The sequence below is a fragment of the Marmota marmota genome, unplaced genomic scaffold, assembly GCF_001458135.2.
Source record: "Marmota marmota marmota unplaced genomic scaffold, marMar, whole genome shotgun sequence".
NCBI classification, from domain to species: Eukaryota; Metazoa; Chordata; class Mammalia; order Rodentia; family Sciuridae; genus Marmota; species Marmota marmota.
The window spans coordinates 34,137,662-34,163,734 of NW_025999900.1; the positions used below are offsets into that span (position 1 = coordinate 34,137,662).

The 26,073-nt window shown below is 45.4% G+C and overlaps 1 protein-coding gene and 1 long non-coding RNA gene across 2 annotated transcripts in view; one reads left to right on the plus strand and one right to left on the minus strand.

The window, feature by feature from the left end:
- On the plus strand, positions 1–13,795 carry Tgm1 (transglutaminase 1). The gene is made up of 14 exons (XM_015492094.2): positions 1–307; positions 439–627; positions 1,593–1,841; positions 2,215–2,333; positions 2,449–2,556; positions 3,006–3,180; positions 3,591–3,729; positions 3,855–3,958; positions 6,490–6,578; positions 7,084–7,237; positions 7,338–7,619; positions 7,764–7,924; positions 8,313–8,449; positions 13,386–13,795. Exons 1-14 carry the CDS (start codon positions 1–3, stop codon positions 13,609–13,611), a joined length of 2,439 nt encoding a protein of 812 aa, XP_015347580.1. The 3' UTR covers positions 13,612–13,795.
- Positions 528–26,073, minus strand: part of LOC107147707 — a 27,147-nt gene continuing 1,601 nt past the window's right edge. Inside the window, exons 2-3 of the long non-coding RNA XR_001504188.2 lie at positions 5,983–6,096; positions 528–659 (exon numbers count right to left, since the gene is read on the minus strand). This is a non-coding gene — a long non-coding RNA (uncharacterized LOC107147707). The remainder of the gene's footprint in view (positions 660–5,982; positions 6,097–26,073) is intronic.

Genomic DNA, 26,073 nt, shown 5'->3' on the forward strand with positions numbered 1-26,073 from the left:
ATGGATGGTCCTCGCTCAGACGTGGGCCGTTGGGGCGGGAACCCCTTGCAACCCCCTACCACACCTTCTCCAGAGCCAGAGCCAGAGCCAGACAGACGCTCTAGAGGAGGAAGAGCCCGGTCCTTCTGGGCTCGCTGCTGTGGCTGCTGCTCACGCAGGAATAGGGCAGATGATGACTGGGGGCCTGAGCCCTCTGGCTCCAGAAGTCGAGGGTCTGGCTCCAGAAGTCGAGGGTCTAGCTCTCGAGACCGAAGACCTGACTCCCGCGGCAGTGGTATAAACGCAGCTGGAGATGGCACCATCCGAGGTGAGGCCAGCTGTTCATCTTGGCTGAGAGCTGAAAGGCTTTAATGGGACCTAAGACTCATCACTAGGGGCATAAGGGAGTGCTGGGTTCTTTGTGGGGGGCTTCACTGACCCAGATATGTGGCCTTGCAGAGGGCATGCTGGTGGTGACTGGTGTGGATTTGCTGAGCTCACGCTCAGACCAGAACCGCAGAGAGCATCACACAGATGAGTATGAGTATGATGAACTGATTGTGCGCCGTGGGCAGCCTTTCCATGTGGTCCTTTTCCTGAACCGGAGCTATGAGTCCTCTGATCGCATTGCCCTTGAGCTGCTCATTGGTGAGTGTGGCCTGGATGGAAGGGCGAAGGCCCTAGATTTGTTGGAGGAGAGGCTGGTATCAGATCAGAGAGATCTTTAGGCTCCTGCCTATCACCCCTCACCCTGCCAGATAAGGCATATGCAAATGTCTAGGTGATGTATACATGACTTCTTGGGGAGGGTCTTGGTGTTTAAGTTTTCCCAAGTTTTCTCTCCTTAGGCCTCCAGGGTATCTGTTTCACAATACTTCCTTTCTGGAGTCAGCCTCAGTGTGCCCTTCTTTCTGGGTCTGCTCTTTCTACAGAGTGTGGTTGGTTCTCCCCCTACACACACACACTCATTGTATCTATCTGTATCTCTCAATCTCTCTGTCCAACCCTGACTCTCTCTGTATATCTCTGTCCCATGACCCAGGGCAGGTGCCTCTCTCACCGCGTTGCTTGGTGACCGTTGACTGCCCAGGCTAGTGATTATGCAGCTACCGGGGGCGGGCGACTCTTCTTACCCTTTGATTAGAGCCCAACCTTGCCCACCCAGCCTCTAATTTCCCAGATACCCCTACCACCTCCACCAGGGATGCCCTGGGCTCTGGGAGCTGCAGCTCTGGGGAGCAGGTCGGGCTGGCCTTTGGTATGTGGACTGCCCTTTCCTACAGGATAGGGGGATTTGCATCAGCCAGTGTGGCTCTGCTCCTCCAGCCCAGGCACTGGGATTGTCAGGCAGGAAGAGGGTAACAATAGCCCTGGTCTCCCCTCCCTATCTCTGAGTTCAATGTCAGGGGAACAGGTTTGGGATGTTGGACTGGGGCTCTGCCCTAACTCGCAGGCAATCATCGGGCGGACACAGCTACTCTGAGGGAGATTGTCACAGAATGACCCAACTCAGGGACACTCATATACACACACTGGCTCATAGACATTTTGGGTGGGGCTGGGAGAAGTCTAAGCAAGGTCTTACCAGCTAATTGCTAATTTTCCCATTCTAGGTAACAACCCCGAGGTTGGCAAGGGTACCCACGTGATCATCCCAGTAGGCAAGGGGGGCAGTGGGGGCTGGAAGGCCCAGGTGATGAAGGCCAGTGGGCAGAATCTGAATCTTCGAGTTCACACCTCCCCCAATGCCATCATCGGCAAGTTTCAATTCACTGTCCGCACACGCTCAGAGGCTGGGGAATTCCAGTTACCCTTTGACCCCCACAACGAGATCTACATCCTCTTCAATCCCTGGTGCCCAGGTAAGCCAGTTGGGGATAGAAGCAGAGGTCGGCAGGAGGGAAAGGCAGGCCAGGGCTTCCTTTTCTAGGATCTGAGTGGGTGCCTGGGTACCTGGCCACAGGAAAAGTCAGCCTCCCATTGTCCTGTGGAGGGGAACTACTCCCAGTATAGAAACATGACCTGTCTTACCTCTATTGAGGAAGACCCTGGCTAGGACCAACCTTCTCCTACCATCTGTGTTGTGGTCCTTCTGTCCTTCCTGAGAGCAGTTCTGTCAGGCTAGAGTTATCCTCTGTTCTTCTATGGTCACGAGTTCTACAGACCTGGCCAAGGGGCAGGTAGGGCCCAGAGAGAGAGTATAGGGAATAAAGTATGTGTTTTCTGGGGACACAGAGGACATTGTATATGTGGACCATGAGGACTGGCGGCAGGAGTATGTGCTTAATGAGTCTGGGAGAATTTACTATGGAACTGAAGCACAGATCGGTGAGCGGACCTGGAACTATGGTCAGGTATGACTGGTTAGGGTCACCTGCAATGAGGGGAGGCAGGTGGAAAAGGGTCCTGGCCCAGTGTCAGAATGTCTCCAGAATGATCTGTAGCCAACTCTGCCCTCCCTCCTACCAGTTTGACCACGGGGTGCTGGATGCCTGCCTGTACATCCTGGACCGGCGGGGAATGCCATATGGAGGTCGTGGGGATCCAGTCAGTGTCTCCAGGGTCATCTCTGCCATGGTGAGCACCCTCATATCTCTCAGTCTTACACTGTGTCTTCCTACTGCCTCCTCTGCACCCTGCCCAGGGTCCTACCCTTGCTGGATTCCTTCAGTATCCTCAGGAATGTCCCTGCCTTTGCAAAGGGTATTGCAGGAAGGGGGTCTCACTCTTCTTCTCTCCCTTGCTTGCTCCCACTACACCCTTCCTTGGCTCCTGTCCCAACTCCTGTGTAATGTAGGGCCAAACCCACAACTTGGCACACCCAGGATTCACATTCCTGTGTCAGAACAGGGATAGGAGGGGGTATAGATAGTTCAGGGAAGAGATAGGTGGGGCTCAGGCTAATGTCTAGGTCTTGAGGCATTTAGGGGTGAGGGGTGGTTGCAGGGTCAGGGGCTGGGCTGGGGACCCAGCCAGGTCTTGAGCACCTCCCCCAACTCAGCCCCACCCCATCTTGTCTTGGGCAGGTGAACTCCCTGGATGACAATGGAGTCCTGATTGGGAACTGGTCTGGCGATTACTCTCGAGGCACCAACCCTTCAGCGTGGGTGGGCAGCGTGGAGATCCTGCTTAGCTACCTACGCACTGGCTATTCTGTCCCCTATGGCCAGTGCTGGGTCTTTGCTGGTGTGACCACCACAGGTAGTGAAGGGATCAGGACAGGAGTGACTTGGGTCCTACAAGGAGGAGGGAGGGAAGCTAGTCTCCATCTTCATCTAGCCCAACCCAGTCATGGCTACTACAGCATAGGGTGCAGGCAAAGGTAGATGATAAGCTGCCTTAATTATCATTAATTATGTGAACAACAGAGAGAGGCCTAAGAGAGAGGAAAAAGAAGCAATATGCAGGGCTCGAGCCAGGCAGGTGCCCTGGCTTTCGCTAACCCCGAGTGCTCTATAGCCCAAAGGTTCTTGGGCCCTGTGACCCCTGACCATGGTGGTGAATTTCAGCTTGGCAACCTCAGTTGTCCTTTTCCCCCTGATATTGATGACCTGATGCCTCACCTTCCCCGCTACCCTCTGCCCCGAATTTCAACCCTGGTTCCTCCACAGTATTGCGATGCCTGGGTCTAGCTACCCGCACTGTCACCAACTTCAACTCTGCACATGACACAGACACGTCCCTCACTATGGACATCTACTTTGATGAGAACATGAAGCCACTTGAGCATCTGAACCATGATTCTGTTTGGTGAGGCTGGAGCTGGGGCTTGACCTCCTATATCTGCTGAGGCTGAGATGTGGAGGGGCAGGCAAGGCCTGGAGCTGGGAGCCCTGCATTGGAGTCTCAGACCCAGCCCTTCCTCCACTACCCAGGAATTTCCATGTGTGGAATGACTGCTGGATGAAGAGGCCAGATCTACCCTCAGGATTTGATGGGTGGCAGGTTGTGGATGCCACACCCCAGGAGACCAGCAGTGGTAAGGCACTGGCTCTCAGACCCCATCCTGGTTCCCTCTCTCCCACTCCACCTGGGTGACAAACTCTAAGTGTCAGTCTGGGACTCAGCCTGAGAACCAAGATCTTCAGCCTCAAAGTTCTTTAAATGGGTTTATCAACTGAATCGCCATGCAACTGTTGGTTTATTTTCACCTTTTTATGTAATTATTTATAATGGCTAGTTTTATTTATTTATTTATTTATTTTTAAAAAGAGAGAGAGAGAGAGAGAGAGAGAGAGAGAGAGAGAGAGAATTTTAATATTTATTTTTTTAGTTATCGGCAGACACAACATCTTTTGTTTGTATGTGGTGCTGAGGATCGAACCCGGGCCGCACGCTTGCCAGGCGAGCACGCTACCGCTTGAGCCACATCCCCAGCCCGCTAGTTTTATTTATAATGGCCTAGTTTTATTTATAATGTCTAATTTTATTTATTTATAATGACTAATATACTCAGATGGCTCAAAAGCCAAAAGATTCAAGAGTTGTCAGTGTGAGGTTTCCCTCCCCAGGCAAGTCCACTATTCTTGCTTGCTTTTCTCACTTACATATCTGGGAGATAGTTAAAAGACCCTTTTATATATAATTTAAATATATATACACACATACATATATAAATATATAAATTCCATATAAATATATATTTTATACAAACATATGAACTGAAATATATAAATATATTTATATGCATATAAACATATATATTTTTTATATATATATTTTTTAAATCCTCTATTGGATCTTTATTTTATTCATTTATTTTTATGTGGTGCTGAGGAGTGAACCTAGTGCCTCACATGTGCTAGGCAAGTGCTCCACCACTGAACCACAACCCCAGCCCCAGCTGGAGTGGCTGAAACAATGTCCACTATCTATATAAAAATATATATTTTTGAAAATTTCCATGATGATTCTGAAGATCATCTAGGTTTAGGATTCACTCCAATCCCTGTGAGACATGTGGGAAATTGTGGCCCACAGAGATGAAGAACTTTGTCTGGGGCACAGGACACTAGTTCACCAGGAGAGCATATGCAGTCCCCAACTCACTCTCATTGACACATACTCTCACTTTCTCCAAGTTCCTCTCTGTTTGCTCCATTATTCAGTATAAGCTTTATGTACAGGATGAACAAATAAGACTCAGATAGATTCAAAGAAAGCAGCCCCTATAACCCAGTCCTAAGATATAGCCTGGGATCATATAACCTATCAGCCTTTCCTCTGCAAAAATGAGACCTATTGCACAAACAGATCCCCACTCGCTTCCAACCTTGGAATTCCAGCCCTGGAAACCTGGTCTGCCCCTCCAGTTTCTTCCTTCCAGACTCTTGCCTGGGTCAGATAGCCTTTGCCTGGCCTATCTTCTTTCTCTGGTCCCCTCCAAGATCCCTCCCTCTCAATCATCTATGAAAATGGTACCTCCAATGTTTAGCAATACAGTGGTACCCACTATGCTGGAGCCAGAACTCAGGCACTGGCCAACCTGAGTTCTGGCCCTGCCCTGAGAAGTGGTGGGGACTCTGGGGCCAGCCAGGCCAGGGCTTGATTCCTCCTTGATCAGTTCTCAGATAAGTGATCTTGGGCAGGTGAGTGAGAATCTTGCATCTTTGGGCTTCCATGTTTCTGTGTATAATATGGGGATAATATATATCATAGAGGGTAGCTGGGAGGATTCAGTGAGAAATAATGAATCCAAGAGGACTAGCAGCATACCTAGAACATTTGAACACAGTAGCCACTCAATAAATTATTAGCTCCTTCCAGCTGTCTTATGAGATCCTGGCATCTACTTTACCTTGCTGAGCCTGTTTCCCCATCTGTAAAAGGAGGCCACAGTGTTAGGTGTTGTTAAGATTATTTCCTGTTAGATGCCCTCACTTCCTGTTGGCCTTCTCCTACTGGGCCTCCTGCTGCCAACCCACATCCTCTAGGAAACCCCCTTAAGTATGATAAGGACAGACTCTTTTTTTCCCCCACATGTTCCCCCACTACACCACTTACCAGTAAAGAGCACAGAGGGAACTGCAGAGCTGAGGTGTTGTTCTGGATCTTTCTGGAATGGCGATGGTGGTGTCATCACTTTCCCAGCAGAGTCACCATGGCTCTGGATGGATCCTGATGGAGGATAGGGAGATTGCTCTGTCCTCTGGGCATCACAGATAGTGGGCATTTGTTTCAGCCAGCCCAGAGAGGGTGCTGATGACCTGGCTGTGAAGGCAGGCTGTCCACAGGCTTGCCCCCAACCTCCATCTTCCCACAGAGCAGCCTAGGCTGAGGAATACTGACTGGCTGCTGTCTTCTTTGTTGTCCCTCCCTTGGTTAGACTGGGTGTTCACTGGCCCTGAGTATTTAGTGAGGATTTTTGGCCCCTTCCAGAGGCTACCAGCCGGGGGTACTGGACTTTGCTGGGTGGGGGGCAAAGGAATTGTGTTGTGGCCTCTGCCCAGGGTCTGAGGGTCCCTCTTGGCTTCCTTGGATCCCTCACTTCTGTCCTATCTGATTCCCTAGGCATCTTCTGCTGTGGCCCCTGCTCTGTGGAGTCCATCAAAAATGGCTTAGTCTACATGAAGTACGACACACCCTTCATTTTTGCTGAGGTGAGAGTGAGGTTCCAGGGGCCTCCTCAGGCAGTCCAGAGTGATCAGAGCATTGGCTTCAGTCCTGGATTCTCTGGTCCTGACTTTGCCGTTGACTAACTAGCTGTGTGACCTTGGGCAAGTCACTCATTCTAGAGTCTTAGTTTCCTCAGCTGTAAAAAGGACATAATAATGGCTACCTTACTTCCTGTGCTCAGGATCAAAAGAGATAATGAGTATGAAACTGCTTCCTAAGTTGTAAAGCCAGTGAACAAGTGCAAGGGATTACTGTTATTAATGTCCAAATGTACTGCATGGAGCCTCCCAGGCCAGCTTTTTCCCTACTCTCTAGCCTTGTCTGGCTCAGCTTGGGAAGTCTCCCAGTTGGGCTCTCCCAGGAAGCTTCCACTTTTCAGACTTAACCCTGCCCTGCAGCCCCTGGAACTGATAGAAGGCACTTGGGGTCAGGCCTCCCTTCAGACATTCTGGCTCACTCCTTCCTGCTCATGCCCTCACTCTGCAACAGGTGAACAGTGACAAGGTATATTGGCAGCGGCAGGATGATGGCAGCTTTAAGATTGTGTATGTGGAAGAAAAAGCCATCGGCACGCTCATTGTCACAAAGGCCATCGGCTCCAACATGCGGGAGGACATCACCCACATCTATAAGCACCCAGAAGGTACCATTCCCCACAGACAGTCAGCTCCATGCCGAGTGTTCTACTGAGCGCACACCACCCAGGCCAAAGCTTCATCTCACCCTTGACCCTTAACCCCTAGGATCAGAAGCAGAGCGGAAGGCAGTGGAGACAGCGGCTGCCCATGGCAGCAAACCCAATGTATATGCCACCCGGGACTCTGCTGAGGATGTGGCCATGCAGGTGGAAGCACAGGACGCAGTGATGGGGCAGGACCTGACAGTCTCCGTGGTGCTGACCAATCGTGGCAGTAGCCGCCGCACTGTGAAGCTGCACCTCTACCTCTCTGTCACCTTCTACACTGGTGTCACAGGGTCTACCTTCAAGGAGTCCAAGAAGGAAGTACCACTGGCACCAGGAGCCTGTAAGTGCTGCTTTCCCAGCCCTGCCCCCTAGATAGCCAAACACCAGGGGCTGTAGACACAGAGACCCAGAGCAAGGGGGTACACCTCTGGGAAGGCCACATCTGGAGAGACACGCCTTAGTGACCCGTGCATACTCTCCCCAGCGGAACGTGTGACCATGCCTGTGGCCTACAAGGAATACCGGCCCCACCTTGTGGACCAAGGGGCCATGCTGCTCAATGTCTCTGGCCATGTCAAGGAGAGTGGGCAGGTCCTGGCCAAGCAGCACACCTTCCGTTTGCGTACCCCAGACCTCTCCCTCACAGTGAGTGCAGTTTTGGGGGGCATGAGGAGTGGTGGCATGGGGTTAAAGGAAACTGAAGGAGAAGAGGGGAGAGTGCTGAGCCAGGAACAGGCTGGCCTAATGAGTCTGTCTAGGAGAAAAATGTTAAGGACCAGCTCTGGTCTCCTGGGCCTCCCTCAGTTTCCTTGTCTATGAAAGGGGAACTCATATCTCTGATTCTGTGGTAGCCTTGGCTGTAGAGTGGGTTGGAAGTTTCCTCTCTGACTTTTGGGGAGCCTTCTCTCGGGACAGAAACATAGGACTTATGGGGAAGTTTTGATTCTAAGGGTCTTTTCACTGGGGTGTAGCATATAGACTCTGTGTGTTTGGTCAGGGTCTCTGATATGATATGGGCCTCTGTTTTTCTCAGTTACTGGGAGCAGCGGTAGTTGGTCAGGAGTGTGAAGTACAGATTGTCTTCAAGAACCCACTGCCTGTCACCCTCACCAATGTTGTCTTCCGGCTAGAGGGCTCTGGGTTACAGAGACCCAAGGTCCTCAATGTTGGGTAAGTCTGGCCTCTCCTCCTGGCCCCTGCTGCTGCCCTCCATTTTCCCCAGATTACCCTGAGCCCCAGCTTTGCTTCTTCTCACTATCAGGACCCCACAAAATCCCCTGGGGCCAGCCAGTAATCCCTCCCAACTCCAGTTTAGTCCAGTCCAACCAGTGCTTAAGGAGCTCTGCTGGGTGCTTTGTGCAGCACTCCAGGGGCCTGACCAGCTCATCAGGGAGCTAAAACTCCACATGGGAATCATTAGTAAGCCATGGCTAACATCTGCCCAGCACTGAAAAGTTGGTCAGGCACTTGCAGGGATATTATCTTATTTGGAGATCAGGAAAGCTCCTTAAAGTAATTAGAGGATTGTCACATGACTACAAGCAAAGCTGCAGAAACCTAAAGACTTGGGTTCAAGTCAGCTCCATTACTTCTGACTAGATAGCCACGGGCAGGTGATAGCTCTTCTAAGCCTCAGTATTCTTGCCTATCAAGTGGGGCTGCCAGTAGCACTTCGTCCTTGGGTTGTTTAGTCTCACATGTGGCACAAACTTACTGCTCTGCATCTAGTCATTTCTATTTTTTGCCATCTTCATCCCTGCTTTATAGACAGGGACACTAGTGGCCATGGCTCACAGGGGACAGACTCTGCTCTCTCCTTTGGAGCATATACCACCCCAAGCTCTTGAGCTTGCTGCCTGGTTTGTGCCATAAGAGTGGAGTAGCAGCTCCAAGGGATAGAGCCGCATGCCTCAGGCCCTCACCCAGGCTGAGACCGATCCTGACTGCATGAGGCTTTGGGCCTAGGGAGGGTACACACAGTACTTGTGTTCTTTGACCTCTGTGTTTATCATCTCTGACACAGACACACGCTGCCCTGCCTCTCCCCAGGAAAAGCACAGAGGGAAAGCAGAGAAGGCCAGAAGCTGACCTTTTAGACTGGCTTTCTGGCGACAGGGACAAGTGTTCCCCTTTTTAGAAAGAGGGCTCCTGAGTGCTTTGAGAGGGCCTGGAGTGAAGCAGGGCATCCCTGCCCACTCTGCCCACCTTTTCCCCTGCTTTCCTCCCCTGCTTTCACCATCAGGCCAACAACAGGAAGGTTGCTACCCTGATCTTTGTCTCAGCCAGGCTCCTGGGAATGCCGTGATACATCAAAAATTAGTATTGTCCTCTTGCCACCCTACCAGGGTTCCTAACAGCTCAGACAGTGAAGCTTGACACCTGCCTTGCTAGTCCTCCCTGAGACATCTCTCACCCAGACTCACACAGTGATGGAGGGAGTCTCCCCCTGTCCTGAGGCTCTCCAGAGCCAGATATCCCTCAGCAGCCCTACCAGACCTTTGACCCATGCCTGCAAGTAAGGAAAGCACCATTCTGCAGAGTAACAGGAGACCTAGCCCCTGTCCCCAGCTGCAGGGCTTGTGTACAACTCCCCACCATTTGAGGGCCCAGCCTGCCAATAGTTAGATGATAGCTTCTCAAGGCAGGCCCTCCAAGGATTTTCTGTGGCACTTTGGTCGCTGTGAATCCAGAACAGGGCCTCTAGGACTTTGGGGAGCCTTTAGGGAACATCCCTGAGCTGTTGGTTCAGATACATTAGATTCCATGACGGGTGTTATTTTACCTCTCATTTGCACATCAAAGGTATGGAACCCCATTATACCAGAAGGCATGCCGCCCAGAATGGTGACTAGCCACTTAATAAACATTCCAGGACTTCCTCCTCCAGTTGACTGTTGTCACCATCAAAACAGTCACAGGGAGGCTGGAAGTCTGTTCCAAGCCCTTTTTGGGGATTTCCCCCAGAGTCTGAATCACAGTCTCTAGCACATCCTTAAGAGTGGCCAATTTTGGGGCTGGAGTATTAGCTCAGTAGTACAGCACTTGCCTAGCACTTGTGAGGCACTGGGTTTTATCCTCAGCACCACATAAAAATAAATAAAGGAATTGTGTCCATATACAACTTAAAAAATATTTAAAAAAAAAAGAGTGGCCAATTTCCCTTCTTGGGGAGTAGATTAGACTTTGGGGAAAAGCCTGAAGTCATTTAGAGACTAATAAGGTAACAAACAAGGGGGTAAAGATGCCCTTTCATTCCAAAATGAAGTACTTAGAAAAGGAGGGGCAGGCTGACTGCATGTGTGCATGCGCACATGTGTGTGTTTTATTTATTTATTTTTTATATATTTTATTTTTTAGTTGTAGTTGGACACAATACCTTTATTTTATTTATTTTTATACGGTGCTGAGGATCGAAGCCAGGGCCTTGCACGTGCTAGGCAAGTGCTCTACCACTGAGCCACAACCCCAGTCCCCCCACCCCATGTGTGTGTTTTAAATGGCTCTAAACAAAAGTCCAAGAAAAGTTTTTAAAAGTGTTTCAACCTCTGGCAACATGGTTGGCTGGGTATACACTGAAGGACAGCCCTCTCCAAAATCTCCTTCTAGTGCCCTTGTTTGGGAGTCAGTCTCATTAGGTCTCATTACCCACACGCAGTTACGAGCACATTCCAGCTTTAGCATCTGACTTGTACTCAGCTTAAACTCAAAAACAGGGGTGTGGCAGAGGCCTCACCTGATACCAAGACCAGGGCAGGGAGGAACTTTGACATTCCCAGAGGAAGCTGGAAGGCAGCTTCTTTTGGAAATAATGCTAGTAAGTGGAATGTAAAAGTTAATTTCTGAAATATTGCAATTCAACTATAGTTAAACAGACTTTTTTTAAGAAAAAAAAAATTTTGAGACAGAGTCTCACTATGTTGCCCAGGCTGGTCTGGGACTCGTGGGCTCAACTCATTCTCCTGCCTCAGCCTCCCAAGTAGCTGTGACTATAGGTGCCACAGTTAGACTTTGAAGGCTGTTTTGAGCTTAATTTATCTTTAAATTTGTATCAATGGAGAAATGAGCAAAAAATTGAAAACACAAATTTATACACAGTCAAAACATAACCTATCTGTTGATTTATAGATTGTTAGGCTTCCTATTATTATATTGTATTATATTATACACTCTTGTTTTCCTCCTTCATGGAGCTCAGAGGCACCTTCAAAGCCATTGATTCCATCACCTCATTTTACATTCACTTCCACTTTATGGGCTAGAAAGTGAAGATCAGAGAAATGAAGTAATTTATCATAAACCACATAGCTAATTAGTAGTAGAAGGGTAGACCAGCCCAGGGAAACCTCTCAGAAGCAGGCTCCAAGCAAAAAGCTTTGCCCTATGGAGAGCTTGTCTCTGGGGTTAGGGATGTTGGCTTATTCCCTTAGGGATGATGATGACTGCACAGGGTCTGACTCCAAAGAGGGAGCACAAGATAGGCTTGTGTTAAAAGGGGGTCAGAAGCAAGGGTTTAGACAGTGGCAGGCAGGACAGGCATGAGCAGATGCCATATATATGCAGTCATGTTCAGTGCATAAAATGCAAAATGTAAATTGCTGGAGGAGCTCAGAGAAGGGCGAGGTTCTCTTTCCTAGCAGCTGGAAGTACTCGGGAGCCTCAGTGAAGAGGTGGTATGAGCTGAGCCTTGGAGGAAGAACAGGGGTGGGGAGCCAGTGCTAAGAGCTCATGCCACGCAAGGCAAATGCTGCAGAGCAGGACAGTGAAGGTGAGCTGGGAAGGGGAAGGTTCAGTGACACCAGTGCACAAGAGCAATGTTGCGAGATGGTGTGGCTGTGCAGGTAAGAGGGGATGAATCAGAGAGAAGCTGTGTGTCAGGTTGGGGAGCTGGGATCTTATTCTTTAAGGAAGCCAAGTCCTTGAAGGACTTAGTATACCTCTGGTTGGCAGCATAGAATGGAAAAGCAATATGGGAGACAGGAGGGCAGTGAAATTGGTGAAATCATGAAGATTGGTGAAATCATGACTCCCAGAGAGGTAGCCTGATAATAGATTTTCAGAGGTCCATGAAGAAGGGAAGACATTGTAGTGTGTATGTGTGTGTGTGTATGTGTGTGTGTATGCACACACCTCCCCACATATAACACAGACTCACAAACATGGTGGTGCATGTCAGATTAAAGATGCCAACTGTCTCTCCTTGGGTAGGCTTTTCCTTTTGTTCTAAGACAACATTTTTCTAATGGGCGCTTTTTTCTTTGGAAAGATGATTGAAAGATGAGAATAATTAATTCTCTTCTTTTCCCCCAGTACTGGGGATTGGACCCAGGGCCTGTGCATGCTAGGTAAACACTCCACTACTGAGCTAAATTCCAACTCTTTTTTTTTAAGAGAGAGAGAATTTTAATATTTATCTTTTAGTTCTCGGCGGACACAACATCTTTGTTTGTATGTGGTGCTGAGGATCGAACCCGGGCCACATGCATGCCTGGTGAGCGCACTACCGCTTGAGCCACATCCCCAGCCCTCCAACTCTTTTTGTTTTGATATAGTCTCAAAATAGTAGCCCAGGCTAGCCTTCAACTTGCCATTGTTTTGCTTCAACCTCATAAGAAGCTGGGATTACAGGCCTATACCACCACACCCAGCAATTAATTTTCTTTAATACTTTTCTGGCAAAACCAAAAGCATTTAGCAATACTGTGTTGGGCTCCAAAATCTTATTTTGAAGTTTTTTTTTTTTGGTCTTTGAAACCCTAGTGAGATGGGAATGGTCTGGTTAGGGCAGGAGCCACAGGGATGGACAAGAGGGGGCTGTGAGCTGTCTCTGGGGTGGCATCGCAGTCTTTGTCCAGGTGGATGTGGGAGCAGGCAGGGAGGAGTCCCCAATGATGGGGAGATTTTTAGTTCAGGCAGCTGGGCGTGAGGCTGCTGATCTGGCTATGTGGAGGCGGTCTTGGGGCTCAGTCTTTGCCCTGGTTGTGGGTGTGGAGATTCCATCTGAACCCAGAAATGCCTGAGTGGCTCCACCTGTTGCTCCTTCCTTACTGACTGCCCTTCCATTCTTCCCTGAGTTACTCTAGGCCTATGACTTTGTCTCTGCCCACAGGGACATCGGGGGCAATGAGACAGTGACACTGCGCCAGACGTTTGTGCCCGTGCGACCAGGCCCCCGCCAGCTCATTGCCAGTTTGGACAGCCCACAGCTCTCCCAGGTGCATGGTGTCATACAGGTGGATGTGGCCCCAGCCTCTGGAGGCATGAATTTCTCAGATGCTGGAGGTGACAGTCGCTCAGGAGAGACCATTCCTATGGCATCTCGAGGTGGAGCTTAGCCCTGGACCAGGAACAATGAGACTGGAATCAGATGAGCAAGGACACTGCCCACGATGGGGACCCACCACAGAATAGCTCCCCAGGAGCTCAGGTGGGAAGGCTGGGGCACTTGGGGAGAGAGCCAATCTTCACCTGCATTGGGTGGCACAGATGATAATAAACTTTTTTAATGAAGCTGCTGTTCTGTCCATCTGTGAGTCCATGCCAGGTCAAGGAGTGTGGGGCGACAATGTGTGCAGGGGATGCATGTGCACCTGGTCCTGAGACTCATGGCTGGCAGTGATGGTGCCAGCTCAGCCACCCTTGAATAGAGTCTGCCAAGGGTCAAACAGCCTCCCTAACTCCCCCACCCAGGGGCTGCCTCTGACCGGAAATCTAGGAAGCCCCCTCAGGTAGGGCTGGCCTGCCTGCTGACCACAGTACCCACTGTGGGAGAAAGGAACCTACATTCTCTTTTATAGACACATGTTGGAGGTAGACATAAGGTAGAGTACTCTCTGAGCAGCAAAATACACCTCCAAATACTTATTTTCAAAAATACTCAGATCTAAGAATTTTTGCAAAAGTGATATATGTTCAGTTTTGAAAGTTAAGAAAATATAGAGCTGGGATGCAGTGGCTCACACTTATAATCCTAGTTACCTGGGAGGCTGTAGCAGAAGGCTCTCAAGTTCAGAGCCACTCTTGGCAACTTAGTGAGATCCTTTCTCAAAATTTAAAAATAAAAATGTTTTAAGGGCTGGAATGTAGCTCAGAGGCACACTACTTGCCTAGCATATGTGAGACCCTGGGTTCAATACCCAGTACTGAGGGAGCGGGAAAAAGGAAGAAGAAGAGGAAAAGGAAAAGAAAAGAGAAAGAAGAATTGTAAAGAAAATAATAGTTGGGCATTACAGTGCTCACTTGTAATTCTAGCTTCTCTGGAGGCTGAGGCAGGAGAACCACAAGTTTGAGGCCAGCCTCAGAAACTTAATAAGACCCTGACTCAAAATAAAAAATAAAAAGAAAGCAAAAGGGCTGAGAATGCAACTCAATGGTAGAGTACCCCTGGGTTCAATCCCCAGTGCCACCAAAAAAAAAAAAAAAAAAAAGATTAAGATCGAATAATAATAACTCCTCAATCACTGCTGAGAACTCTTAGCATCATTGCTTCATATATTACTTCCCTCTACATAACCTATGTTGAACATTTTCTCACAGTATTAAGTATTCTTTGAAAAGTAATATTTAAAGACTGGACAATGTCTTGCACCCAGTCCACCTACCTGGTCTTCCTGAGTCTCAGTGCAGTCTTTCTTGGTCTCCTTAGCTGCTACTTCCTCTTCTGATCATCACTGGGGTGCTGGAGTGACTCAGGGTTTCCCCCAGTGCTTTCTCTTATCCAACTACATCTGCCTACATGATCTCAGCCAGACTTATGGTTTTTAGAATTGAACACAGGGGAACTTTATCACTGAGCTACATTCCCAGCCCTTTTTATATTTTTTATTTTGAGACAGGGTCTCACTAAGTTGCTGAGGCTGGCCTTGAAATTTCAATCTTCCTGCCTCAACCTCCTTAGCAGCTACGATTACAGGCATGCACCATAATGCCGGACTCATCTAGTGATTTTTAAAAACCATGTATCACCAACCCTACTCTTTTCTTCAAATCCCCTGAAACTTATACATCTACCACCTTCTCAACATCTCTATGGATGCCTGATAGACACTTCATGTGTTACATGGCCTCCCTCCAACATATCCTCCTGCAGAGGCTGCAGCTCCAACTTTTCCAAACTTCTCGGGTTCAAGATCTTGGAGTTATTCTTGATTCCTTTCTTTTTCTCATATCCCACATCCATTCTGTCAGCAAATCTTGATGGTTCTGTCTTCCATGCATGAGTCCAAAATCTGACTGCTCCATTTACCCCTACAGTGTTCACCCTGCCAGAGCTGCCTTCATCTCTCACCTGGATCACTACCTCAGGTTCTCAATTATCCCTCTAGCTTCCACACTTGCTCTTTCATACTCCACTTATCACACAGCAGCCAGAAAGAGCAGGTGAATCTGATCATGTCAATCCTCTGCTCAAAACCTTCTACTGGCTTTACCCAAAGCTAGAGTCCTTATAATGGTCTGTTCCTGCTTTCTTTCCTCCAGGCTCAGTCTACCCCAGGCTACTGGCCCTTCTGTTTCCCTTCAGTGCTAGGCCTGCTTCAGGGCCCCTGTGCAGCCATATCCTCTGTATGAGATGTTCTTCCCAAGATATCTATGGCTTGCCTCCTCATCTCCTTTAAGTCTTAGCCATAACCATCTTGGTTATGTCTTCCTTACATCCTACTTTTAAATTGCAATATCCTCCACACTCCCTATCCATCGTCATGCTTTATCCTCACCCATAGCTTATATTACCATCTGACATTCTATATGTTTAATTCTTTGCATTATCAAATTCTCTTTTCTGGGTCTATCCATCATACTCCAAGCCTCCATCATCCCTGACTGGAAAATCACACCAGCCTGTTCACTGGCCTTCCCCTATCCTGTCTATTCTCAGCTTGGCAGTCAGAGGGGTGCTTTTATATCAGTGAGGTCATGTCACTGATCCACTCACCTCCCTCAGTGGTTCCTCACCTTGTGCAGATCAGCAGCCAGAAACCTCCCTGAAACCCTCAGGGTCCTGCAAGAATGGCCCAACTTCTCTTCTGATGTCACCTCATCCTGTCACTTGTTCCACCTCTCCTGGTGTTTCTGGAGCCTAGGCCTCCTCCCACCTCATGTCATTTCCCTTACCTGGGACATTCTTCTCCGTATATAAGTATAGCCAATGCCCTCCCCTCCTTTAGGGTCTTTCCTTTAAGATTGCTACCTTAGTAAGGCCTTCTATAGCCATCCCATTTTAGAATGCAGACCCCTCCCCTCTTACTACCATCCCCCCCAAAGCATTTATCCCCATCCAACACAATAAATAATTTAACCATGCATATTTATTGCATCTCCCATTCCCCAACTAAAATATAAATTCCACAGGAGTAGTGATTTTTGTCTGATTTATTCTCCTATATCTATGGACATTGGTAATAGATATGTAAATTAAATACTTGCTGAGTAAATAAGAATGTAGGTATTAATCTATATATAAGTCATATAATCTTTACAATAACCTCATCAAGTAAGCTATATTATTATTCACATTCTACAGATAAAGAAACCGAGGCAAATAAGTTAGGTAATGTGTCAAAAATCATTTAGCAGTCTAGACTAGAACTGGAGTCACAGCCTATATTCTATCTCAAACTGAAAGTGGTCCACATAGCTCTTAATTCTACTTCAAATTGTTCTTCCCCTAGTTTTCTCCTATCTCAATGGTGTTCGAATGACCCTGTTGTTCAAGCCCCAAATCTACAAGTCAAACCTTTTTCCCCTTTTATTACTTTTTTTGTTACTGTAACAAATTTTTAATTTTTTTTAATTTTTAAATTTTTTTCACATCTTCATAATGATGAGGGTCTCATTCCACCATCCATGCTATTCCCTTTCTCCCTCCCTTTCCCTCCCACCCCTATTCCCTATTTAGAGGTAATCTTCCTCTCTTGCTCTCCCTCCCAGCCCCATTTTGAGTCACCCCCTTTATATCAGAGAAGACATTCGGCATTTGTTTTTTTGGGATTGGCTAACTTCATTTAGCATAATCTTCTTTAATGCCATCCATTTCCCTGCAAATGCTATGATCTTATTCTTTTTTATTGCCGAGTAATATTCCATTGTGTATAAATGCCACATTTTTTTTTTTATCCATTCATCCACTGAAGGACATCTAGATTGGTTCTACAGTCTAGCTATTGTGAATTGGGCTGCTATAAACATTGATGTGGCTGTGTCCCTATAGTATGCTGTTTTTAGGTCCTTTGGGTATAGTCCGAGAAGAGGAATAGCTAGGTCAAATGGTGGTTCCATTCCCAGCTTTCTAAGGAATCTCCACACTGCTTTCCAAATTGGCTACACCAATTTGCAGTCTCACCAGCAGTGTATGAGTGTACCTTTTTTCCCCCGCACCCTCGCCAGCACTTGTTGTTGTTTGTCTTCATAATGGCTGCCACTCTTACTGGAGTGAGATGGTATCTTAGCGGAGTTTTAATTTTCATTTCTCTGATTGCTAGAGATGATGATCATTTTTTCGTATATTTGTTGATTGTATATCCTCTTCTGAGAAGTGTCTATTCAGGTCCTTGGCCCATTTATTAATTGGATTTTTTTTTTGTACTTATCTTGTTGAGCTCTTTATATACCCTAGAGATTAGAGCTCTATCTGATGTGTGAGGGGTAAAAATTTGTTCCTAGGATGTAGGCTCCCTATTCACCTCACATATTACTTCTTTTGCTGAGAAAAAAACTTTTTAATTTGAGTCAATCCCATTTGTTGATTCTTGGTTTTAATTCTTGTGCTATAAGCATTTTATTAAGGAAGTTGGGGCCTAGACCCATGTGATGGAAATTAGGGCCTACTATTTCTTCTATTAGACGTAGAGTCTCTGGTTTAATCCCTAGATCCTTGATCCATTTTGAGTTAACTTTTGTGCATGGTGAGAGATAGGGATTCAATTTCATTTTTTTGCATATGGATTTCCAGTTCTCCCAGCACCATTTGTTGAAGATGCTATCCTTTCTCCAGTGCATGCTTTTGGCACCTTTGTCTAATAAAAGGTAGTTGTAATTTTGTGGGTTTGTCTCTGTGTCCTCTATTCTGTACCATTGGTCTACCAGCCTGTTTTGGTGCCACTACCATGCTGTTTTTGTTACTATTGCTCTGTAGTATAGTTTAAGGTCTGGTATAACGATACCACCTGTTTCACTCTTCCTACTTAGAATTGCTTTAGCTATTCTGGGTCTCTTATTTTTCCCAGATGAATTTCATGATTGCTTTTTCTATTTCTATGAGGAATGCCATTGGGATTTTGATTGGAATTGCATTGAACCTGTATAGTGCTTTTGGTAGTATGGTCATTTTAAAAATATTAATTTTGTCTATCCATGAGCAAGTTAGATCTTTCCATCTTCTAAGGTCTTCTTCTATTTCTCTTTAGGGTTCTTTTCATTGTATAGATCTTTTACCTCTTTTGTTAAGTTAATTCCCAAGTTTTTTGGTTTTTTTTTTTTTTTTTGAGGCTATTGTGAATGGGGTAGTTCCCCTCTAATCTTTATCCATCAGCAAACCTTATTAATTCCACCTCCAAAATACATCTGAATCTTCATTTTCTCCAGTTATACTGTACCAAGCTCTCTCCCTATGGAACTGCAATTCCTAGTAGGTTTCCACATCTTTCCTGAATATTATCTAATTTCTACCCAATCAACAATCTTCCTAAACTGTAAATTAAAACCTGCGTCTTTCCTGTGAAAAATCTTCCCAATGCCTTTCCATTACTTTTGGAATAATTCAAAGTCCCACTCTGACTTGCTGGGCTCCTGCAGACCTCTCCAACCTTGTCTGCAACATGTACTCCTAGCTCCCTCTGCTTCAGCTATGTGGTCCTTGAACTTCTCAAATTCTCCAACCTTGGACCTAAGAATTGGTCCCTGCTCTTCTTTCTGAAGGACTTCTCTTCCCTCAGATCTATGGCTAACCCCTCCCTGTCGGTTTAAATGTTGTCTCCTTGAGGAGGTCCCCGACTATTCAATCTGGTTAGCTTTCCTGCTCCCCAATCTCTTAGCATATCATCCTATGTTATTTTGTGCCCTAAATGGCACTTATTGTTTAACATTAATTTGTTTATTTGGTTATGTATTAGATTCTCCTTTCTCTAAAACATAAGCTTTAAAGAACTGAGATCTTATCTGTCTTATTCACACCCATGGTCCCAGTACCTAGAACAGGGACTAGCATATAGGTGCACAATATGTATTTGTTACTTACAACTTAAAAGCAACAAGTCAGTCAAGCATGGAGGTGCACACCTGTAATCCCAGCAACTTTGGAAGCTGAGGCAGGAGGATCACAAGTTCCAGGTCACCATAAGCAACTTAGCAAGGCCCTAAACAACTCAGTGAGACCCTGTCTCAAAATATGGGATGTGGCTCCATGGTAAAGTACCCTTGAGTTAAATCACCAGTACCAAGAAAGACAAATAAAATAAATAAATAAATAAAATAAAAAGGGCTGGGGATGCAACTCAGTGGTAAAGTGCCCCTGGGCTTAATCTCCAGAGTGGATGTGCCCTTGCACCTTGTGTGGGTAGGTCTGATTTGGAAAAGTCTGCAATCGATGCTGGAAGCTGCTGCAGCCTCTTCACCCAAGGACCAATGTCTGATTGTAGGTATGAAATCCATAGAGCTCAAGCATCAGCCCTTGAGGTTGATTTTCTAAGAATACTCTGAGTAGATGGAAGTCACAGGGTGGACAGCAGGACTGTCCTGGTGAGCATGGAAACTGAAAGGACTGCCTCTTTGGCTGGAGTTCTTAAATTCTGGGAGAGGTAGAAAAATCAAAAGAAAGATTTTATCTTCCAGATAATAAGTCATGTAGAGCTAACTGTAAATTTAAAAGCAAAAATTTATAATATGTGACTTATAAATTCATAAGATGTGACTCAAAATTAGACTATAGTGGTTACATTTTGTTTTTAATAAAGTTCTTTTAAAATAATGGCTAGTTTAGTTGTTCTAAAGTCATCCTGGAAAGGAATTTTTGTCCATAGTTGGACCAGAGTTTTGAAGGAGACCCTGAAGGCCAACGTCCAGCCATGGAGGTGGATAATGGACCCATCCTCCACTGGCTTAACAATATTTGATGGCACATGCCAAGCAGTGAACTAAGTGCTGGAACACAGGACAACACTGGTTCCTCTCCTATGAAGCTTACAGTCTGAGAAAAACTGAAAAAGACCAGGGAGAGTACGTGACTCTGAAGTTTACAGTAAAGGTGTATGACCTAGACTGATGGTGGTGGTTAGGAAAGTTTTACCTAACAAGAGGACAGGAGAGCATTAGCTAGACAAAGAGAAGGGACAAGAGGACGTCAGTTAGACAGAGAGAAGGGAAATCACTTCAGGCAAACAGGAAAGCTGATACAAAGAACCGGAGGTGGAAGGATTAAAGAAGGCTAAAAGGATAGTGTAGCTAAAATGAAGAGAGTACAGGGTAGAGTGGAAGCAGTGAAGCAGGGACGCAGGTCCAAGCCCTGTGGGGTCTCAGTGGCCACATTAAGGATTTGGTCTGCCCAAGAGCTACAGGAAGCCTCCGAAAGACTTAAGGGATTAAAGGTGACATGACCAGATTGTGTGGTTTGGATAGATTACTCTGCCTGTAGTGTCAAGGATGGAGTCAGGCAGGGCTAGAGTTTGAGTTAGAGTGGTGGTGCTGAAGCCAAGGGAAGAAAGCTTGAAAATAAAAAACCTAGGAGGCAAAATTGACAGAGCTTGGGGAAGGATGGGTGGAAGGTAGAGAGGAGGAACATAGGACAACACTGGTTCCTCTCCTATGAAGCTTACAGTCTGAGAAAGAAAAACTTAAAAAAACAAAACAAAACAGTAAAGACAAGCCCCCAGGATTCTTGGCTTGTGAAGCAGGACTGATTGATAGGGTCATCCACTGAGTACAGGGACTACTCATCAAAGAGGAAACTGCAAGGGATGGTGAGGCTCAGAGACTCAGAACTAGTACTCCTTTGTAAGGCTCTCTTCTAATTGGAGATTTTCCTTTGGGTTACATTATAGTGTGATTCTAGAATGTCCCCCAAAGGTTCATGTGTTAAAGGCCTGGTCCCAAATGAAGCAATGTTCAGAAGCGGGGATTTGGGGAAGTGATTAAATCATGAGGGCTCTGATCTCATTAACTGTTTAATCCACTAGTGGGTTCATAAATGAATAGACTATTGGAAGGTAGTGGAAACTGTAGGAGGTAGGGCCCAGGTGGAGGAAGTAGGTCACTGGAGACATGCCCTGGAAGGGTGTATCTTGATCCTGGCTCCCTCCTTATTCTCTCTCTTTGGTTCCTGGTTGCCATAAGGTGAGCAACTCTGATCTATCATGTGCTCCCCACCTTGATGTTCTGCCTTTCCCAAAGCAAAAAGTGATGAGAAAAATGATCATGGACTGAAACATCTGAAACCATGTGCCAAAATAAATCTTTCTTATTTTAAGTTGATCTTCTCAGATAGTTTATCCCAGCAACAAAAGGCTAAAACAGGTGACTTTGGAGAATTTTGGCTTTGATTTGAATGAAACTGTCCTCTCATATTAGGGTAGTCTCTAAACATCTTCCATTACAATCATCTAAAATAGTTATTAGTTAATAATTCAGTTGTTTGGGCCCCAGCATAGATTTCATATTATCAGGATCCCTGTAGCAGAGGCCCAGAACACTAGGGTTTGACTCCAATGTACACTAAAGATTGAAACTAATAACCTCCTATTTTTCTTCTCAGCTCTTTTTTCTTTTCTTTCTTCTTTTTTTGGTACTGAGGATTGAATCCAGGGGCATTCTACCACTGAGCTATATCCCCAGCCCTTTAATTTTTTTTTTTTTTTAGTTGTAGTTGGACACAATACCTTTATTTTATTTATTTAATTTTATGTGGTGCTGAGGATCAAACCCGGGGGCCTCTCACGTGCTAGGCGAGCACTCTACCACTGAGCCACAACCCCAGCCCTTTTTATCTTATTTTTGAGACATGGTCTTGCTAAGTTGCTGAGGCTGCTTTTGAACTTGCAATTCTTCCGCCTCAAACTACCAAGTTGTTGGGAGTATAGGAGTGCACCACCAGGCCTGGCTCTGATGGTTTTACTTCCTGAGTTGTCCCTGCCTACACTCTTCTAGGGTCAGCAGTAGCTCTAAGACCATGTACTTGATATATTCTGAGTTCTGGTCACAAATCTTCTTGAATCTTTGAGTTAAGAAACCTTGGAAGATAAAAGGCTCCAAAGGGGAGGAAGAAGTATGAGAGTGAAGCTGCTCCTACTAGCTGTAAACACATGAACAAAGTGCCACAAGAGGCACTAGTAACATAACATGTACAAGAAAGAAGCAAACCCCTTCCTCGGAACGTTCCTGCCCAGTGGGAGTAAGAGACATGCAAACATTCTAATCACAGTCAATACCATTCTATATCTGCAGTCTCACAGATTTAAATCCATAGATTTAAATGACCAAAGATAAAAAATATTGGAAAAAAAGTATGCACTACACACATACAGACTTTATTTCTTGTTATTATTCCCTAAACAATACAGCATAACAACTACTTACATGGTATTTAAATTGTGTTTGATATTATAAATAATCTAGAAATGATTTAAAGTATACAAGACAATGTGTGGTAATATGCAAATACTATGAGATTCTACATAAGGGACTTGAGCATCTACAGATGCTTCATGGGGTTCTTGGAACCAATCTCCTGTAGAAACCAAAGAATAACAGGAAAGTGTACATGGCACTTACTAGGAGCCAGGCTCTGGGATTACAAACTCTGTATTTATTCATTCATTTAAACCTTATGAAATAAGTTCTGAGGGGCTGGGGTTGTGGCTCTGCAGTAGAGTGCTTGCCTGGCACATTCGAGGCCCCAGCTTAGATCCTCAGCAACACATGAAAAATAAATAAATAAAATAAAGGTACTGTGTCCAACTACAACTAAAAAAATATTTTTTTAAAAAAGAAGTTCTGCACGAAGAACTAACTTTATTCTGTATGGTGGTACAGGGATGCATAGAGGTTGAGACCCAGAGAATAGTGAATTCTGTCTGAGCTGATCCAGAAGAGCTTCATGAAGGTGATTATCAGATGAACCAGAAGTTAAGCTCATGAGGTAGAGCACAAAGGAATCAGACAGCATGTGCCAAGCACAGAAAGGTGAGACAACACAGTATGTTTCAAAAATGTAAACAGTATAGTGAGTACAAAGGGCAAGGGATACGCTTGAAAAAGTAAGCTTCAGCCAGATCATTAAAAATTCTTTTGCTAGGAATGGGGTATGGCTCAGTGGCAGAGATCTTGCTTAGCACATCTGAGGTCTGGAGTTTGCCAGCATCACACACACACACACACACACACACACACACACACTCACACACACATATACAGAATCTTTTTTTAATATTATACTTTATGTGGTTATAATTTTTAATATATTTTTTAGTTATACATAGACACAATATCTTTATTTTGTTTATTTATTTTTATGTGGTGCTGAGGATTGAACCAGGATCTCTCACGTGCGAGGTGAGCGTTCTACCACTGAGCCACAACCCCAGCCCCATATACAGAATCTTGTCATATTTTAACGGTTTAGACTTTCTTCTCAAAGTGAGAGGGATGATAGTTAGGGGTGATATAATCAGTTTAGCATTTGCCCAGAATTGTGGTGAAAACAACATGGAAAAAAATTGGTAGGAAAAAAAAAAGAAATTGGAAGGGTTGGTATGGAAACGAAGTGAGTGGAGTCCTCTCGGAGAAAAAAGGCAGGAGAAAGTGAAATAGAACAGAAGTCAGAATGAAAAAAAGAGGGTGGGTTTGATGGTAATGTAGAAAATAGAACTGATTAGATTTGATGATGAATTAGATTTGAAGAGAAGGAAGGACAGAGTTGAGGGTGGCCTGGGTTTTCTGACTCATGGTGCTATGAAGGGAAGTGTCCTGCACAGATTACAGAACCCAGAACAGATCATAAAAAGAAAGTTAATGGCTTCTAGTACTTAGTCTGTCACATAAGAAACTTGGAAGTCCTCACTCCCATCCTCACAAGAAGGAAAAAGCTGAACAAACTGAAAATTCACAACTTTTCCTGGATCTATCAGAGAACTGCAGGTACAAGGCAAATTGCTGCCCCCAAATTAGAGATAAACAGGTAGATACAGAGAATTCCAATTTACCAGCAAAAGCCCAGGAGCAGAAACTTCTACGGAAACCAGTACCAGGGTTAGAAAAATTAAACTGTAACTGACAAATAGCTAGAGGCTCAGTGCAGACAAATTTGAGAGTTAAAAACTCCAGGGGGTCCCCTTCTTAAGGGGGGTCCCCATGAATCTATGAGTTTTACCTCAAGAAATTTACCAGGTTCTCACAGTAAAGACTAAAGAAAATGCTCATTGGACTTCTGGCAGGGGGAGAAAGAAAGTGGCCTTTAAAAAAATTACTTTAATTTTAATTTTGAGACAGGGTCTTGCTAAATTGCAGAGCTGTCCTTGAACTTTCAATTCTCCTTCTTCAGCCTTTCAAATTGCTGGGATTAGAGGCATGAGCCACCATGTCTGGCCAAAAGTGGCCATTTTGAAGTACATTAAGAACACTCTATTTTTAACAAGGTTTGTCCTCAAGAGAAACTAAGTCTTACTAACTTAGGACATAAAGAGAGCCCAATTCATCTGGGAAAAGGGAAATCCCTGCTCTAGCCTCCTAGCATTTCACATGAGGAAAGGAAACATGCAACTTCAGCTCTAGCGTTCCTGTTTGGGGCAGAAGGAAATGGGGGGTGTCAGGGACTGAGAAGCATTTGTGAAAGTCACAGCCCCAGGCACAGGCTCTAAGAAACTGAAACCTAATTATAGGATTCTAGAATGTTCCCCTCTCCATACTTTAACACCAATAAAGCTCTGTGTAATAACAGGGGAATGCAAAAGAACTGCACATCTTGGACCTTATTTAAGAAGTCTCTTGGGACTACCAAAGACAACAGGGGAGTCAATGACAAGGATGCTGGAAGAAATTTTAGCTCCTAACATCTACAACTAACAATAAACATAGCCTAACCCCTAGGCAGATAAACATAAAACACTTGACTTTCCACAAAAAAAACCAAAACAACAACACAACCAAAATGACATGGCAGACTAAAAGACAAACAACAACACCCATTTGAAGAGACATAGCATAAGAATCAGACTCAGATATAGAAGAGATTCTGGAATTATCAGACCGAGAATTTAAACTATAGTCAATATGCCCCGGCTCTAATGGAAAAAGTGGACAACATGCAAGAACAGAAGGGTAATGAAAACAGAGCATGGGAAATTCTAAAAAGAACCAAAAGGAGGGGCTGGGATTATGGCTCAGTGGTAGAGCACTTGCCTAGCACATGTGAGGTGCTGGGTTCGATCTTCAGCACCACATAAAAATAAACAAATAAAGGTATTGTGCCCAACTATAAAAAAAAAATTTTAAAGAACCAAAAGGAAATGCTAGAAATAAAAAAAGAACTGTAATAGAAATTAAAAATGCCTTTGATGGGCTTTTTAATAGAGTGGACACAGCTGAGGAAAGAATCAGCCTGAAGAAGTGTGGATAGAATTTCCAAAGCTGAAATGCAGAGGGAAAATAATTTAAGAAGAACAGAATATCCACGCATTGTGGGATAATCACAAAAAGTGTGACATACACTAATGAAAATAGCAGAGAAGAACAGAAAAAAAAAATGTTTGAAACAATATGGCTGAGAATTTCCCAAAAATTAATGATACCAAAAATAGATTCAGGAGGCTCACAGA